The 19,284-nt window shown below is 44.8% G+C and overlaps 1 protein-coding gene across 1 annotated transcript in view; it reads left to right on the forward strand.

Moving 5' to 3' along the window:
* Positions 1 to 19,284, forward strand: part of MAP3K9 (mitogen-activated protein kinase kinase kinase 9) — a 264,229-nt gene that overhangs the window by 238,270 nt on the left and 6,675 nt on the right. The window contains exon 10 of the mRNA XM_069208799.1: positions 11,562 to 12,350. Coding sequence (XP_069064900.1) covers positions 11,562 to 12,350 — 789 coding nt within the window. The remainder of the gene's footprint in view (positions 1 to 11,561; positions 12,351 to 19,284) is intronic.

Here is a 19,284-nt window from a genome sequence, read left to right on the forward strand (position 1 = left end):
GCCCGCACCATTGTAACAAACACTGGCAAAAAGAAAAAAAAGTTTTTGGTCTCACAAAGAACACATTGCCACCAGTGGCATAAGAAAAGGACCGCAGCCCCCATCCTGGGGGCCCTTCAGCACAAGGGGCATTCCCTCCAGTTTTGTTACACCACTGATTGCCACAGTTGTTCCTGGCACTGAACAAAACTACTTTGTGTACCAATGTGCTCCTGGTGGAAGAGCAGAATGCGATCACTCACAGTGAAGCTAAGCGATAGAGAGAGAAATAGAAGTTTAATAAAAACAGAATGTCTTTGTTAACGCCAGACCTAATTAGGGACCCAATTCTTTAAAAAAAGTCACAAAAGTGCCCCCATGGTATATGTCTTTGAATTAGTAGCTTTCGCGACTTCACAAGAACTTACAGAAGTAGACCAGGAAATTGTACTCCCAGGTGATATTTGTGAACTGTATTTTAGCACGAGCAAATATGCATGTGTAGATTTGCTCATGTGAAAATATATTGATTATTTACAAGTTCACTTTCCCTCCAACCACTTTTTTCCCAACCTTGGAAGAACTCCTACTTCTGCCATTGTCAGAAGTAAATTCTCAACCTTTCTGCCTTTCTCATTATGGGAAAAGATTAGAGAAGAGCTGGTGAAAATCCTTAAAAAGTTAGGGGATTTGCAGACTCAAAGGCATTCCAGCCCTGGAACTATTGCTTACTGCTCCCCCTCCCAACCCCAGTATGTAGACCTGTGGAAAAGTGGCAAAATAAGGAAATTGCTATAGTAGGGCTTAAAATTTCAAGTATTCAGGCCCTATTATAGTAGTAGCCCTGGCATAATCAGAGAGGCTATTATCAGAGGTCTTGCATAATGAGATTGCTGCCATAATTTGTCGCTGCACTACATGGCACCAAAGGGACAAGTAGATTTATTTTTACAGGACAAGTAGATTTCAGAAGCAACCTGTCCCATGGACAAGTAGATATTTTAATAAATTCCACACCCCTGGTGTCTTTTTCCACAAGATGCATGCCTGGGAAAAAGTACCACCAAATCCCGTAATGCAAAATTTGGTGAATTTCATATAACATGACATTTGGAAATTGTGCTGGTCTAAGCGAAATTTCACCCAGGCTAGGTCCCTTGTAGCTTATTTATAAAAAGTCATAGCTCATAGCTCGGAAATAGGCTGCGCAGTAGTTTCTGTGCTGTGTCAGCTTAGTGGGTGGCACTTTTAAAGACACCTGTGACGCAGTAATGATTTAGCTTTATAATTTGCCACGTGCGCTATTTTAGAGAGCTGTTTTTTTTTTTTTTAACTACCCTTTTTTCTTTAGGTTGTTGCTTTTTTTCTTAGTTTTCTGCAGTAAAGACACTTGATTCCTTGAATTCTTTAGATTGTGGCTTTTAATCGTATTTTTCGGCTACAAAGACTCTTGATTACTCGGCACGCAGAGATTTGTGAATTTCTATCTCCAAATAGGGTCCTAGGTAGTGAATAGAAGACGCTTGCCTGACAGGCTCCTCCGACACTCTAATGAGCTTTCCCAGGTTTAAGAAACTGCTGAGTTGGCTCCCAGTGCTATCTTACTTTAACTCTCTGGTTGATTAAAAATAGTAAGTGATCAATCCATGCAAGAGAACAAGGTTTCCCTGTGGTATTCTCTGCAGAGTCAGCAGTTTATTCTGGTAACAATCCCACACAAAGAACAGTAAGGAAAGGAGCAGCCTGGGAGCCACTGAGGGGGAGCTGTCTGCTTTTTAGCTTATACTCTTTAGATGCTGAGTTCAAGTGAGTGCTGCTTTGAGTTTGTTCACGAGTCACTTGCTACGAGACCTATTCTCATTTGCAAGCCAGGGATGTGCAATTGCACACTGACTGGTTTGAAGTTGTGAATGCAATGAGCTGTCAACATTTTTAGTAATAGGTCGCATTGCACATTGTGCGTTCATACTGGGTCACAAATCGACCTGCCTCATGCATATTAATTAGGCATCTTGCAACATGTGACCCCTTGTGATGAGCCAAGAAAGCAGGAATGGACATCTGCAAGGAACAGCACATGTTTCTTCCCATATTTGTCTTTCACATTTCCCATGCTGCTCTTAAAAAAATATTTCCATTTGGAAGACACTGGGGTCAGAGGATATGATTCCCAAACAAATGACCATCCACAATCCAGGGTCATTAACTGATTAACCGGTCAGGAGACCGCTCCCCCACGTCCGCAGCACCACAAAGCTGTTCCTCTGTCCTTGACCCTGCACGCGCTGCCAATCGCGCGTTCGAGGCCCTCCTCCACCCGCAGGCATCCACCTGCGCCTCATCCCTGGTGTCTAGTGGGCTCTGGTAAGCGTCACTAGACTTGTGCTTTGTACCGTTTTAAGTTTTGTGACTTGTTCTCTGTGCCTTGTATTATTGTGCCGTTCATGCCATTGTGACTTGTTCTCTGTGCCTTGAATTATTGTGAATTACTGTGCCGTTCATGCCGTTGATGTTATTGTGACTCATTTTTTGTGCCCTGTATTAGTGTGCTGTTCACCCCTCAGTTTCTCTTTCTGTGCCTTTTTCCAGTTTTTTCTGCCGCTTTTGCCCCTTGTGCGCTCCCCCTGCCGCCGGCTCTCTACAAGCCGCTTTCCCCGCCACTGCCTCCCTGCGGTCCGCCCCCCTCGTGCCCCCATTCGCCGCTCCCTACCGCCTACCAGCTGCTCCTCCCTCCCCCCCCTTCTTAATGGCGCTCGCTGCGCGTCGAGGGTGAGCGACCTCTGACCTGATTTTGGTCAGGAGACCGCTCCCCCACGTCCGCAGCACCACCAAGCTGTTCCCCTGTCCTTGACCCTGCACGCGCTGCCAATCGCGCGTTCGAGGCCCTCCTCCACCCACAGACATCCACGTGCGCCTCATCCCTGGTGTCTAGTGGGCTCTGGTAAGTGTCACTAGACTTGTGCTTTGTACCATTTTAAGTTTTGTGACTTGTTCTCTGTGCCTTGTATTATTGTGCCGTTCATGCCATTGTGACTTGTTCTCTGTGCCTTGTATTATTGTGCCGTTCATGCCATTGTGACTTGTTCTCTGTGCCTTGAATTATTGTGAATTATTGTGAATTACTGTGCCGTTCATGCCGTTGATGTTATTCTGACTCGTTTTTTGTGCCCTGTATTAGTGTGCCGTTCACCCCTCAGTTTCTCCTTCTGTGCCTTTTTCCATTTTTTTCCGCCGCTTTTGCCCCGTGTGCGCTCCCCCTGGTGCCGGCTCTCTCCGAGCCGCTTACCCCGCTGCTGCCTCGCTGCGGCCCCGCCCCCCTCGTGCCCCCATTCGCCTCTCCCTCCTGCCTCCCAGCTGCTCCCCCCTCCCTTCTTAATGGCGGTCGCAGAGGCCGCACCTGGACCGCGCCCAGCGCCACCCCCCCTGGTCCGCGATACCCCTGCACCTCCAGACGCCGCTACACGGCCGACCAACTCAATGCCCTCAACCCCGGCCGCATCACAGCATGCTCCCAGTCCTCACCAAGGAACACCCACATCGCCGGCCACACGCTTGATCCCATCTTCTCCTCAAGCGCCCACGTCACCTTCAACCATACCACCGTACTCCACTGCACCGACCACCACTGCATCAACTTCACCTACAAGAAACATACCGAGCACCATCGCACCCAACAACCACCCCGCCGATGCTGGAGCAAAGTTACGGAAACCAGCTTACCAACACCCTCGCCCAGAACCCACCCCCCGACTCCACCGACCCAGACACCGCCGCCCACAACCTCACCCTATGGATCAACGACTGCGCCAACACCCTTGCGCCACTCAAAAAATCCACCGACAACCAAGCCAGAAGAAAAGCCACCTGGTTCGCCGACGAGCTCCTAAACTCCAAACGCGACTGCTGGAAGCTGAAAAAGGAATGGCTCCTCAAACGCACACCTGACAGCCTCACAGCCCACAAGGACGCCACCCCCAAGCACCACCAACTCATCAGACAAGCCAAACGATCCCACTTCAAAGATCACCTGGACAACAACGCACACAACAGCAAAGAGCTCTTCAGCATCGTGAAAGAACTCTCCAACCCCAGCGCCAACGTCAACGACATCCCTCCATCCCAAGAACTCTGCAACGCACTGTCCACCTTCTTCCACCGGAAGATCACCGACATCCACGACAGCTTCGACGCCACTCCCACGCCAGACCCCACCCCGAACACTCCACCTGTGCTATCCACCTGACCTCCTGGACCAACGTAAACGACACAGAGAAACGCAAGATCATGAACTCCATACACTCAGGATCTCCGTCAGACCCCTGCCCCTACCACGTATACATCAAAGCCGACTCCACCATCGCCCCCCAACTACGGAAGGTCATCAACATCTCCTTTGAAACAGCAACTTTCCCTGAAAAATGGAAACACGCCGAAATCTGCTCCCTCCTCAAGAAGCCCAAAGCAGACCCCAACGACCTCAAGAACTTCCGACCCATCTCCCTGCTCCCTTTCCCAGCAAAGGTGATTGAAAATATCGTCAACACACAACTAACCAGCCACCTCGAAGACAACGACATCCTAGACCCCTCCCAGTCCGGCTTCAGACGAAGCCACAGCACCGAAACCGCCCTTCTCGCCGCCACAGAAGACATCAGATGCCAAATGGACAACGGCGAAACATCAGCCCTCATCCTCCTGGGCCTATCTGCCGCCTTCGACACAGTCTGCCACCGCACCCTGAAATCACGCCTCCACGAAACCGGAATTCAAGGAAAAGCCCTCGACTGGATCACCTCATTCCTCTCCGGCAGAACCCAGAGAGTCCGCCTCCCCCCCTTCCGCTCTGAAGCCACCGACATCATCTGCGGCGTCCCCCAAGGCTCATCCCTCAGCCCGACGCTGTTCAACATCTACATGGCCCCCCTCGCACAAGTGGCCCGACAACACAACCTCAACATTCTCACCTATGCCGACGACACCCAGCTCATCTTCTCACTCACCAAAGACCCGCGCACCGCCAAAACCAACCTCCACGAGGGAATGAAATCCATCGCCGAATGGATGAGAAACAGCCGTCTGAAACTGAACTCGGACAAGACGGAGGTCCTCATCCTCGGACCCCCCCCCCCCCCCCCCCCATCCGCCTGGGACGACTCCTGGTGGCCCACCGCACTAGCAACCCCACTGACACCATCCGACCACGCTCACAACCTGGGCTTCATACTCGACTCCTCCCTCACCTTGTCTAAACAGGTCAACGCAGTTTCCTCCTCCTGCTACAACACACTCCGTATGCTTCGCAGAATCTACAAGTGGATCCCGACAGAAACAAGAAGAACAGTGACACAGGCCCTCGTCAGTAGCAGGCTGGACTACGGCAACGCACTCTACACAGGCATCCCAGCAAAAGACCTACTACGCCTCCAACGCATCCAAAACGCCTTTGCCCGGCTGATCCTCGATGTACCCCGCCACAGCCACATCTCCCACCACCTGAGAAACCTTCACTGGCTCCCTGTGGACAAAAGAATCACTTTCAAGCTTCTTACCCACGCTCACAAAGCGCTCCACTACACCGGACCAGCCTACCTAAACAACAGACTCAGCTTCTACACCCCCACCCGTCAGCTCCGAAGAAAGACCTCCGGCGGCAGATCCTTCTCATACCTCGTCGACAAAACCTGGAACACCCTCCCCACCAACCTGCGACAGACTTTAGACCTACTCACCTTCAGAAGACTCCTCAAGACCTGGCTCTTCGACCAGTAACTACAGCACCCCTTCCCCCCCCCCCCCCCCCCCCCCCAGCACCTTGAAACCCTCACGGGTACGCAGTGCGCTTTATAAATCCAATGATTGATTGATCAACTGTATGCAACAGCAGTTGTTGTCATAAACCATTATCTTTTCAAAATGTAACTAGGAGGTGGCTGCCAGTTACACGCTTGCGCATTTTTAAGATTTGGAAAGTGATACAATGGTCCTTTTATTAATTAGACCACTGTTCCAAATAGTAAAGATCTTTAGTACATTGTGAAAAACCCTTCTGCAATTACAAACTCTTTGATTTGGCAAATTGCCTGGCTGGGCTTTGTATATCTGACCCTTAGTTACTTTGTTACTTAGCTAAACGTTATTTATGTCTCTTATTTAAAAAAAAGTTTAGAATTCAAAGAACCGAATGAAGCTCTTTTTAAGAATACTGTACACAAGAGAAATTGAGTACGCCATTTAAAATTGCTCAGTAGCGGTTCAGCCTAGTTGAGCACTTATCTTGAGAACACCACAGAAGTGGCTAATCCTGATTAGTCACTTCCATATTATTTTCAGTTAAGATGTAGTAACTTTTTATATAGTGCCTGCGATGTAGTGACACCAGATGTAGAGCCCTTGATGTAGTGTTACTCTTCAGGAGACCCACACAGTACCTTTGAGGAGGTGTGCTGGACCACGAGGATACCTCCTGGTATTATTACTGCAGCTCTGGAATTTAACAGAGAAGGGCATAGTCCTCCAAAGCAGGAACAATGTGGGGTAACCTGATTACTGCAGATTGATTGCTCTCCGGAGCACTACTAGGAGACATTAAAAAACACTTTAAGGTAGGCGTGAACGTAGTTTGTGCCTGTATAGCAGTAACACCTTTTCGGAGTCGAGCAGAGTTTGTGCTAGCTCTGATGTTAGCACAGTCACCACCGCCTGGCCTGGCCAGGTGCTCTGGACTTATGTTAAACAGATGTTAATAATGCATGAAATACAGGTGCAAAACTGTTGCTTTTTAATGTAAAACTCACCTTTGTGTGCAAAAGACTTCCCGGCACACATAGTTCTTGCCAATGGGGGGTTTTGCACTAATTGTTCCAGTTGAACCTTTTAATGTCCAAAGTCCATTTGAGAAGCACAAAAAAGGCATGTTTTCAAATGTATGCAATTACAGAAGTATTGCTCACAGTCTGTCCTTCCCAATCCAAGGGAAAAATGACAAATGGCCTCGAAAAAATGAAAAATAATTAATTCTTCTAAGTGCATCTCAAAAGTGCAAGTGTGTATCAAAAGCACAAGTTCTCACGTGCACAGATATTACAAAGTGAGTCGATAGGAGCCACCCACACGCCACCCTTTCGCTAAACTCAATATGCTTTGTTAAAGTGTATGTGAGGCCAATGCACGATTTGCTGATCTTGTGCTCTTCGGGTCACTTTAAAGTTGAGGAATAAGGAAAATTGAGGGCCAGAGCAGAGCTACTCTGTGGTGCCCTAAATTTGCTAACTCTTGATTCAATGTTCTTCCTTCATCCCTATGTGTAGATCTAGCTCATTGATTTTCTCCTACTCTTCCTAAAAATATACAAATTATAGGTCATTGCATAGGAGACTTTATTAAATCTTCAGATAGGCTGGTGCACGCGCGTGCCACAGACGGCATTCATTGATAAAACTGGGCTACCTGATATACCTGAGTTGCTTGATCAGAAAAAGTCAATCCCAGGAGGAAAGCTTTGGTGACGCCTGAGCCGCAGCTTCACTACTACAGCGTGCAAGGTTTGTAGAACTGGTTTGTGATTGGCTAAGAGAGATAGATATGCAGTCATCACGGATGAGTTATTAAGAGTCATCTTTACCATGCGGACTCATTACCTGATGTAAGGTCTGGCATGACAGCACAGATGATTGAATTCATAGACGGGCTTTGGCTCCGCCGCATGCAATCAGTTGTTTGGTGTTATCATTCAGCTCCTTTGAATTACCCACAGTGTGATTCAAGAGGGGCCGTTTTACACCACAGTAAAGCATCACACGTTATGTTAACTAACATGTACATGCAGTGTGTACAGAAAGTAGTCCTTTTGTCTTGTTTGTTTCCACTGCAGCAGTGTTCTAAATGTTTCATTCAAGGCTCTTGTAGGTTTTGCCCTGTCTGCCGTCACAGTTGTTCCTTCCATTCTGTGTCGTTCTCGTTGACCTTCCATTTATGATAGTTCGTTTGTTGCGTTTTTTACCCTGTACGAATGTCAGCCGTGGTTAATCCTCTGTCTATTATCCATTGGTCAACCTGCTTTGTTTTAATATATAAAAAAGGTTGTGCCAAAGACAGTAGGTCTTGCTATGAGTTACATGAAAGTCATACCTATAGGTTTGCCAATGGCACAAAGGTCTTGTAGTAGCTATATGACCCATAGCATTTCATGGCTGGCTGATGCCAACCTGTTCAGGGCTCTCCTCTTGCTATGACTTGATTAATTGCATGGACGCAGTTGTCGGCAGGTGAAATAAACAGATACTGATTCCGAACTTGGACACGGTCAAATAATTAAGAAGCACCTGTCTGGGGGCTGCAAAGGGCAAAACATTTAATTTGAACAAGAAAAAAGACCTCAGGTTGCATCTGTATTTAGCAGAGTAACATAACTCGAATGTGTAGGTTTTTCTTGGTATTAGCCACTCTGAGAAATGGAACTATGCATTTAATTCAAAATAAGGAATATGAAAATAAGTACCTTTTTGTTAGCTTGTTCCATAGGCACCATGTTTTTGGTTTTAGGCTTTCATTTGAGTAAACTGTGCATTCTGGTAGTTGCAGTCTTCTTTTGCATCAATTAACTTTGAAAACTTTGAATGGACCAATAGCTAAGAATAACAGAGTATAAGAGTAGATCATTATATAAGACACAAATTAACATTTTCCGAAGCTGTAGGTACTTTTAAAAAGCCACAAATATTGGAGTATAGTATATGTTCCAACAGTCATAACAATTACATAGCAGGGTGTCAACTGATGACAAGTGCAGGGCAGAGTCTAATGAAATTGAGATGTTGTGGTAAATCTCAAGGCAGCAATCAGTGGCAAGACTAAACCAGAGAGGTATAAACTGGGGAGAAGAGGTTAACTAAAATATCTTTAAAACAGAAGGGCTTTCAGCTCAGATTTGAATATAACCTTCGAAGTGATAGCGTGTAAGTTCAGAGATCAGTAGTTCTAGTCATGCTTCCTGAGAATAATTGAACCATAAATTGTTCCTTTTTAAGGGTCAGTGCTTTGGCATTGCATGATGGTCTACAGACCCCTGATAGCCTGTTTGTCAGCCGGGTAACGTGGAGAGGATGTATGTAGGGCCTTATGATTGATACATGCCGTCTTGTAAATGGCACAGGCTTCAGTAGGCAACAAGTAAAGTGTAACTAATATTGGTGAAGTGTGGTAATTTCTGTTGGCCCCACAGACGAAGCATGCTGCTGAATGTAGGATTGATTTAAGAGCAGTGATATGAATCTTGGGGAGACCAGTCAAGATACAATTACAGTGATGATTCTGGATAGCACCAGTGATTGAACAAGAATGCTCTGGAATGGTGTAAAAGAGAGTATAGTATTTTACTGTATCAAAGGCTGCCAATGGTTTGAGAAGAATCAGGTGGAAGGAGCTACCTGAAGGGCTTGATGTGCATCGCTGATCTCCTGGCAGTGCTGTTCCAGTACTTCAGCCGTGATTGAAACCAAATTGGTGCTCATCCAGGAGGTTGTTGTTTCGGATGTGTTCCGTAAGTTGATCTGCTAAACATCTTTTGATAATATTTGCAAGGAAAGGGAGGTTGGACACAAGACGAAAATTGATTAGGTTATTCTCATCACAAAGGTTTTTTGAGGAGTGGGTAACTTGTCCAGTTTTGAGACAGTGAGGAAATATTCCTTGGCACCGTGAGAGATTCACAAATTGAGTCTAGTAGGGAATCGAGTGTGTTTCAAGGTCATTTGACAATGTTACCTTGAATATGGTCCATAAAGTGTTTTTGATGGTTTGGTGCTTGTGATCGTTTTAAGTAATTCTTCCTCCCTTATTATGTCAAAGAGCTGCCAAGTGTTCTTTGAATTGCAGATAGTGGCCAGGTATGAGCAATCATCTCAACACAAAAACAATTTGACTTTGGAGGTGAAGAATCTGTGTGGATTCTTCTGCTTTCATGGTTGGGTCAACAAATTTGATAGATGTGGAAATGCTAATTGTTTGACCAGATCTAAATGTTGTTTAGATCGGCTCTTGGCAGAGTCGAAAAGAGACATAAAGTGATTTGATTTCTCACAGAAAATGTTTCTTTCGTACAGCTTTTGAGAGTCAAGAGAAGTTCATTCTAGAGGGCGATTGTTTTCATTTCTTCAAGTCAAGTCTCAGGGCTCTTCTTTTCTCGCATAAAGCCTTGTTGAATAAGGGAGCCAGTGGTTAAGGTTCTATCTTTTTGTTCTGGAGTGACGTTACCTCATCAAGCAGGTCGGAAAGATAGTCAAAACTTTAGGCAGTGCAATCATTGATATCCGTGATGGGGCTGATGGGCAGTAGTAAGTTCTGCAGTGTTGGTAAGTATGTTGACGTCAGTGTTCTTGGTGTAAAAAAAACAGGTTATCGCTCTTTTCGGTTGGCCTGGGGTGACACCATGCACGAGCCGTAGAGAGAAAGGAATATTAAAATGATCTGACAATTCTAAAGAGATAGGCTCATCCACTAAGGGCAGGTCTTCTTTGGAATTTATGAAGTTAAGAATTGAGTCCTTTGTGTGTGTGTGTTGGTCTTAGGTTAAGTTGGATCAGTTGATATCCAGAAAGAAATTATGCAAAATGATTGACTGCTGAGTCTTCTGAGATGCCGCAGTGAGGAATAAAGTCTCCCAGAAAGATCACTTTGTCGCTTTGCATTGACTGTTTTTGTGAGATGCATGTATTTTTCTATAAAAGCTATATCATCGCCTGGCACATGACAAATGGCATTTATTCTGAAAGGGAAACTGTGTTGTACCTGTCGATCCAGAGTTAGCCATTGAAATGAGGAAAACAGGAAATTGGGTATCCCTGTGCATTGTAAGGAGTCTCTGAAGATAGCTGTGATGCCTCCCCCAGCTCTACATATATAGTTATTTCGGACTATGGAATAGTTTGGAAGAACTACAAGATCCATTATGTAGTAGCATGTATCAATAAACCAGGTCTCTGTAAGGATTAATATGTCCAGGTTGTAGTGTGCGTTTCTTCAATTTCTAGCTTCATCACCCATGTATCAGCCCCAAGTCTGCTCCACGGGTGAAAAATAAACAGTCAAATTTCCCACATTTCACTTGCAACATTGAAATGTCACTCACTTCTAGGCATATTCCATTTGTCTGAATATGTTGGTCCTACTAGTATATGCTCCTAGACATCCATGTTTGTGCACTCTACTGCAGCTGCTGCCGTTCTCAGCCGCCTGCAGTAGCTTAATGAACAACATGCCTTCTCTGCAGCTGTGTTAATCCTGTGAGATTTTGCATATCATGAAAAATATTCAGTTGTGAAATCTAATCCTTCAATTAAGCAAGTAATTCGTAGACTTTTACCATTTTTGACTGACATTTAGAGTACATAATCCTCAAGCTTTAAATGCCCTTTCTTGCTCATCTTTGAAAGCATGGAATACAAATCCCTAAATCCTTGTGAATGTCATCTCTATGATACATATCCCTCGAGAGTCTAAACATACAGTATTGATAGGACAGGACATTCACCTAAAACAACCTTTTGGGGACTCTGATCGTTAACTTGTTTTCTTTCCATTCACAGAAAATGAAGATGGTGAGTGTCTCAACAATGAATGCACAGAGCACCCCTCACCCTCCTCCAGCCAGTCATACCTCTGCATACCCTTCCAGAAGGTGGGCGATGGGGAGGGGCCATTCAGTGATTCAGCCGAGGAGCCAACACCAGTGAACTCTGCTTCAAGCACCCCACATGCCACGCCAACCAACAGCCTGAAACGTGATGTCCAACACAGAAGATGTGCAATGGTTCTTCTGGGTTGTGGTGCGCTCTTGGCCACTGTAGGTCTTGGCTTTGACATGCTTGAAGGGGGGAAGTATCAGCTGACCCAGGATGAAATGGAACCCAAGGAAGAAAAGAAAAAAAAAGAAAGCATCTTCCAACGCTCAGGAAGGCCACGTAGAAGCACCAGCCCTCCTGCTAGAAAGCTCTTCAAAAGAGAAGAGTCTTCACCGAATCAGGGGGAACCCTCTACATCTCTTACCCACCTATCATTATCCTCCATTTCTGAATGTAACTCCACAAAGTCCTTGCTGCGCTCAGACAGTGATGAAATTGTGGTGTATGAGATGCCTCCTACCCCGGTGACCGCAGAGGAGCCCACGCCCTTTGTTTGCAATCCCTTGGTCAATTTGCATATTGAAAGTTTCAAGCGAAATCCCAACCAGTCCCTCACTCCTACACACGTGACAGTAAATGCCAGACCCCATCAGGGACACAGACGTACCCCTTCCGACGGGGCCATCAAAGTGGTGACTGTGGTGGCAAACGGAACAACCTCTACTAACTGTAAAGCAGGTACCCCAGGAGCAGGTATGTCTCTGCATGTTGTGCGTGGGTCACTGGATGAACTTGATCCGATGTGTAATATTTCAGTATTTAAAGTGAAGCAGCATGTAAATAGTATTGTGGTTCATAGTCCCTTACTAGAGGAAATAAGGTCATCCTGATTCAGTCATAAATATGTATTTATGAGTAAATCAGGATTCCTTGTGTGTGGTACAGAGAGTTTCCACTATGTTGTCACTGGCTTTGATGAGCACCTGGGCAAAACATTTTGGTGTGGTTTCATAATGCAGGAAGAGAAAAAGGTGAAAGTATCTGCCAGCAATCAAATCTGCGATTTACACGGTGTATATAAATATCCGCAGTGAGGAAATGTATGTAGTAACACATACCAGTTACCACACAAAGAAGGAGTGTGCTTTGAAACAGGTGGGACACCAGAGTTGAGAACCATACATATTATCTTCTTACTTTGCAACTTGAAGGTCACCAGGTGGCAATTGTTTTTGCCAGCTGTACTAACATTTCGAATAGCAATTTCTAAACTGCAGTTTTCTCGGAATCACAGTTACGAATCACTATTCCTAATGTATGAAAGTTTTAATTGTAAATTAGTGATTCCTAGTGTTCGCAAATAGACCTTCCACATGAATATTTATGAGATAGGTTGCAATTTGAGACTCACTCAAGATCGTGCCCTGCTTCAGTCAGCAGACAACCATATCTGTGATTGCTTTTTAATAAAGCATTTTTTTTAATGCGTAGCGTTTTCTTTAAAGGAAACATGACTACATTTAAAAAGTAAAGTTTCTTTATTTTTGTTTTAGTTTGTTGGTTAAGAAGACACAGTGGCCTTGTGAACCACTGCCTCCTCTCAAACAAACGTTTTTCTTTGCAATCACAAGGGCCAACAGGATCCCCAGGGAACCACTTCCTATTTGCGAAATGGTTACCACTCGGCTTGTAGTCATTACATTTTTAGTTTTTTGTGACAAGAATTCATCAGCAAAACAATACACACTATTCCGATTCAGTACTTGAAAGGGACGCCCTTTCCAAATACTGAATCTTTATTTGATCTAAACACAATTTACGATTCAATTACGTTCTGTGAGTCAGGCCATTTGCAGCCTCAAAAATGCTTAGTACATCTGCTCTATGCACTTCAGTGACTTGCTCCCATCTTCTCAAATCATTCTTTTCTCCTCTGTATTTCACTGTCTTCAGTTATCCCTTATCTACCAATGTGTGCTTGTGAACACTGCAACTAGCCACCTATAGGACACTGCGAAAATACTTTCTTGGAATATTGCTTTTTTGCAGGAAGAGCCATCACTGACTACAAACCAACTCTGTTCTTATGGCTGAAATCATAAGGTCAGGTTAGACTTTGCTGTCTTTATTAACTCTGAACCATTTATCTCATGTTGCAGCTGAGGTTTGGTACTATGGGTCCGATTACGAGTTTGAGGGATGGGAAGACCTGTGCCGAACTTTTGACGGGGAAGTTGCCGCCTTACTGGCGACCTCCTCGCCGGCCCCATTAAGATTTTCCCACTAGGCCACGGCATGAGCAGTGCAGGGGCCCCACTGTGGTCCTCTGCACGTGTTCTCCACCAGCCATTTCATGGCAGTGAAACTGCCCTGAAAAGGCTGGCGGAGAACCAGGTTGTAATCATCAGGGTGGAGCTGAGTTCAGCGCGGCCCTGGCTGATTCCAACCTGCACCGCCATCAGCCCATCGGGAACATTGTTCCCGAAGGACACGGCTGTCATTTGGCGATTTGACTGCCAAACTCTTAATTTGGCAGTTGGGCCGCCAAACCAGTGGCAGTCATGACCGCCACCATGAGTTTGGCGGTTTGTTGACTGCCAGACTTGTAATGAAGCTGTATGTCTTGAGCGGGGGTCCAGCTCATTTAGCACTGGCTAAACCTACAAATGTGACAGCACTCCTTATCGAGGACTCAGAATGGAAAAAAAACATTCAGTAATTCCCCGTTTCTAAGTGAAAAATTCGGAATGGCCTGGTAATCCTCCACCTTGGAATTATGGCACCGCACATTACTTGTCGTTCTAGATCCAGGATTACCGATGTGTTGTTCCTGCAACTCCTCCTGTCTGTCCTGAACTAACTTGCTTTGCTATGTAATGCTATGCCTCAAGCTTTTACCTGATTCCTAGCAGCATCAGATGTTAGATGAATCGTGTCATCCATAAGAGACTTAAATCAGTCTTTTTTGAAAATTATACTGCCTTGTCTTATTAAAGTTTAAGTTTGTTTTGCAAATACAATGAAAGAAATAGAAAGCAGCAGGCACATCTAATTACATACACTGACAGCTTGTCTTCAGCTTTAGTGTGCAGGGCCGGATTGGGAACCAAAATCAGGCTTGGGAAAGTTTTCAAATCTGCCCACTACCTTACTCTTCTGTCTTTTTTCTCTCTTTTCTTATCTCCACTCTCTTTCTCTCCTAGTCATCTATTGTGCCTGAAACATTTGACATGGAGGAGACAGAGAAAGTGGCAGACTTCTCATCAGCTGATCTAAGCCTTCAAAATCCCACCTGTAGTGAGTCCAGCCCCCCACCCTACCTTTGGAATAAACAAGCAGTCCGGCCCTGAGGGGGCCAGGTGTCCTAATTTCAATTCCTCCTGATTAAAATAGGCCATGGAAATGTGATGTGTGTGTGTGGAGATATATATATATATATAGAGAGAGAGATAGAGTGCAAGGCCTGGTGAGAGGCCGAGGCCTCAAATTCATCAATGGTATTCAAGTGTGTTGGTTCCGTGGTGAAGGGGCTTATCACTGTGTTGAGCACTGGGTTAAGAGTCTCATCTAGCCCCCTCACCAGAAACAAAAAACCCAAAAGCTTCTGAGGTGCCACCCTGTCTTAGGTAGGTTTCAAAACCCCAAGTGGCATCAGTTAAGCGAATTGGCCTCCCATGAGATGGAAACTCACTCTCGGTTTAGGTTTCCAGCTCACTTAGTGCCCGTTTATAGTTTGGTGTTCGGGCCATCCTCTGCCAAGGTGATGGAGTAATGTACTCTGTCACCCTGACCATCAAATTCTGAAATGTCCATGAGCCCGCCGAACATTTCAAGCATTCACAGGAACTGCTGTCAAGGGGGTTCTTGTGAATGGATTTGAACTTTGTTGCACAGCTCCATCAAACATGACAAAGCCATACTGCAAGGTTTCCAAAGTTTTAAAAAATATATATTTTTAAAAGCAAAACCCCAAAGTGTTTTGGAAAAAAAAACCTCTCCCCTCGTCATGGGGAGGCATTTTTTGTTTTTATAACTACCCCTTACTGCTGGGGTTTTTCTGTCAGTGACAAGCAGTAAAAAACAGCTACATGTCCGCCCATCCAAATTGAGTTGATAGACATATAGCCAATGCTCCAACGGTCCTGACTCCGTTGGATTGTCGGAAAAGTTTCTAAATTCGGCAGGCGGACCATTGTGTTGGCAGTAAGCATACTCCTTTTTATAACAAAGTATGCTTACTGCCAACATATAAATCAAGCCCTCGGTCTCCCACTGTGTGATATCAGCTTTCCACTGGGTGTGAAAAGAGCAAATTTTGTATAGCGCAGAGTGGGATCATGTGAGTTGGTGGTGAATGACAAGAATACGTTTCAGAATATCAGGATATAAAAATTATGTCAAAAATATTGTCAACTCACAAATATTAAGGAAAGGAATATAGAAGGTAAAAATATCATTTTTATGGATATAATATTGTTTTTTAAATATTGTTGTGTGTAGTATTGTTAACTTTAATACAGTTGTATTTGATATATATTTCAATTAATGTAATATATTACTTTTTGAGTTATTTTTACAATAATTGTTTTATATTTGTGAGGATGGTTTGTAAGGTTTAACATGTAATTAATATTGTTTTTAAATGTATTAGTTATTTATAATCTAGTAGCTGGTTGCTGGTTGTTGGGTTTGTAGGGCTATCGGCTGGGAAGTTATTTAAATTCTAAATTATTTTTTATTTAAAATTAATTTTATGTTAAATATTGAATTTTAATTACGTTTGTAAATTTGTTAATTGATTAATTGTTACTTCAATTACTTAAGTGTATTTTGGGAATTTTAATTTACATTCTAGTTGCTGGATTTGTAGGGCCATGGGATAGGACATTGTTTAAATGATAATTTTTTTATTAATAGTTAATGTTCCTTAAATATTTAATTTATAATTTATTTAATGTATCAAATATTATTTTAAACAAGTAAGAATGTAATATGAAACTGTGTAAAAACAAAATGTTAATAAAAATATATTTAAAAAAAAAAAAAAAAACAAGTAAGAATGTATTATGATTTTTAATGTGTAATTTGAATTTTCTATCATTTAATGACTAATTCTGATTTCTCACCTTCTGAATATTCCTCGGGTGTCAGAGTGGATCCGCAACGACGTCGGTCTGCTCCGAAATGACATGGAGACCTTTATCATCGCTACTCCAGCATGCTGATGTCAGTTCCTTTCTTTCTGTGCCACCAGACACAGATCTGGAGCTACCTTGTGTTTCTCAGAGACTATTTTACATCATACAAAACTCAAAAATCTAGTGTGCAAGGAAAAAGTCACCTCCCAAAACAAGTTTTAAACCCTGCACAGACAGTTGCAAACAAAACGTCAGTGACAGATCCTCATCAATTTTGCCTGTGATGCTTGGGGATCGAGCCACAACTCCAATGCGTGAAATAACTGTTTGTTGATGAATCTGAAGACCAAATGAGACTCCCCATCTCCAAGCACCGAAAGACTCTGCAACAAGATTTGTTTAAGGCTTGGTACAGTCCCGTTCCTGTTGCGAGTCCAGAAGTTGACTGAGTCGTTCCCGGGGTCGGTTATATTAGTGGTCCAAGTTTTGAGTAAGCTGAAGAATCAACATAAAAAATCTAAGTGGGGCTTGGCCCTTTCTAGCCGCTCATACACACTTGAGAAGGTGCCAAGCCGCCACCATTCCTCTCAATTTCACTTCTGAAGTCGATCAAGGTCAGAGGCTGTCCTGGAACTTGTTCTGGCACAACCTGAACACAGCCAGATCAAACAGTTTCCCAAGGCCATGCTCCCATTCTTCAGATCTCTATTGACTCCCTCTTAAATGACTTCATGCTCCAAGAAACTGAGAGGACCGCCATCTGGGGTACCTCAATGAGTTCACCCTCAGCATCAGTTGAACCCTCCGAATCCAACACTAGGCCTCCTCCGGCTCCCATTCTGCCTCTGGTGCCACGATGCATGCCAGTTCCCAGAGCATCAACTTGAGTGTAAAGTTCATTGATGCCAGAGGACAAGGTACCCATTGCGCTCTCAGACTCCAAGTCAATGCCATTGCGACCTCAACTGAAGCTGTGCTTGGATTCTGTCGAGGCACTGACTGCCCCCTCTTGACTTGCCACCCCAACATTAAAGGACACATATGCTGCATTCCTTATTTGGCACAGATTCGAACAATGATTAGAACACAGGGAAGGATGTTGGGCAACCATACAAGGAGGAAAATTGGTATGATGACCTTCATTAAGCTAGTGGCCTTGAGACCTCACCTGAGTCGGCTCTCCTCTCACCCCTGGCCCTGCTACTGAGGAAAGTGCTTCTTACGCCATGGCCATGTTTAGAGCGGTCAAAGTTCTTCTCCTCTAGCTTCCCACCTTAGAGATCAAAACCAGTGTCTTAACGGAAGCATTCCATCCAGGTCAAATATGTACTGAGCTCCTCTTGCCCTTCGATAAGACTTTTACAGATATCTGTTAGGTCCGGTCCATGGCCAGATTGTGAGACCTCCACCTTCCTGCCAAGGGAACCCGTGCATTTTTATCTCAGCACCCCTCCCCTGAAAGCTTAGTGGTGCAGGGGTCTGCAAGTCAAACAAACATGAATACCTTTCCGACTACTACCCTGATGGGCAGTCCAAATAAGTGGAGGCCTTTGGGAAAAGGGTATCTTTTTCCACTAGCTTGGCCCTCAGATCTGTGAATGCCATCTGCCTCCTGGCCAGCTATACCAACGCTATTCGACATTCGGTGGCTCAAGTCCTCCCAAGTGTCCTAGATGACCTACAATCTGTCCTCACCAAAACCATACAATGCGTCAAAGTTCACAATTCATTGTAGCTTGGACACCACTGATCCCATCAGATGAGCCACTTGCTCCAGAATTGCCATTTGCTGCCATGCCTGGCTGCAGTCAATCAGTTTCTCGTGCGATGTCCAATTGTTTATGGACTTGCCCTTTAAATGAACCGCCTTTTTACGGACAGAACTAATGCCGCTCTAAATCGGTTCAAGGAGAGCAGGATCACAGGGCTTAATGGCCCTGCCTCGCAATCCGTATCAGCACTATGGTTCCTTTTGTTGCTTCAGCAGAGGTGCCCTATACGGTCAGCCATTTCAGCCACAGCAGGGTGCACAACAGTTTTGCAGCTGTGGTGCCCACTGCTTCACGGTCAGAACCCACTAGCCGCTCAGTCCACTGCACTAACCCCCTTCAAATATCTCCTATTCCCAAAACCCCACATGCCAAACACCTTTAGAGTTCCCTAAGTAGAGCACAGCCTTTCGGTTAGAGGCAGGATCTAATTATTCTTGCCGGGTTGACAGACCATCACATCGGACCAGTGGGATCTGCAAATAATCCAGAAGGGGTACACCATATCCTTAAATGCCACTCCGCTGCATCTTCCACCATCGCCAGAGCAACTTACAGAGGGCTATTTCTCTGTCTTACTGGAGGCCCTTTTGGCTAAAAGAGCGTCCAAAAGGGTGCCAGCACCATAAGTACTGTTGTTTCTGCTTCTAGCTGATGCAAAAGGACAGATACATTAAGCCTATTTTAAACTTGAGCCCACTCAACGCCTTCCTCTGGAAGGACAAATCAAAGATGCTCACACTTGCCCAGGCCTTGGCTCCCTTCAGCTCTGGAGACTGG

Source organism: Pleurodeles waltl, chromosome 9, assembly GCF_031143425.1.
Source record: "Pleurodeles waltl isolate 20211129_DDA chromosome 9, aPleWal1.hap1.20221129, whole genome shotgun sequence".
Classification (NCBI taxonomy): domain Eukaryota; kingdom Metazoa; phylum Chordata; class Amphibia; order Caudata; family Salamandridae; genus Pleurodeles; species Pleurodeles waltl.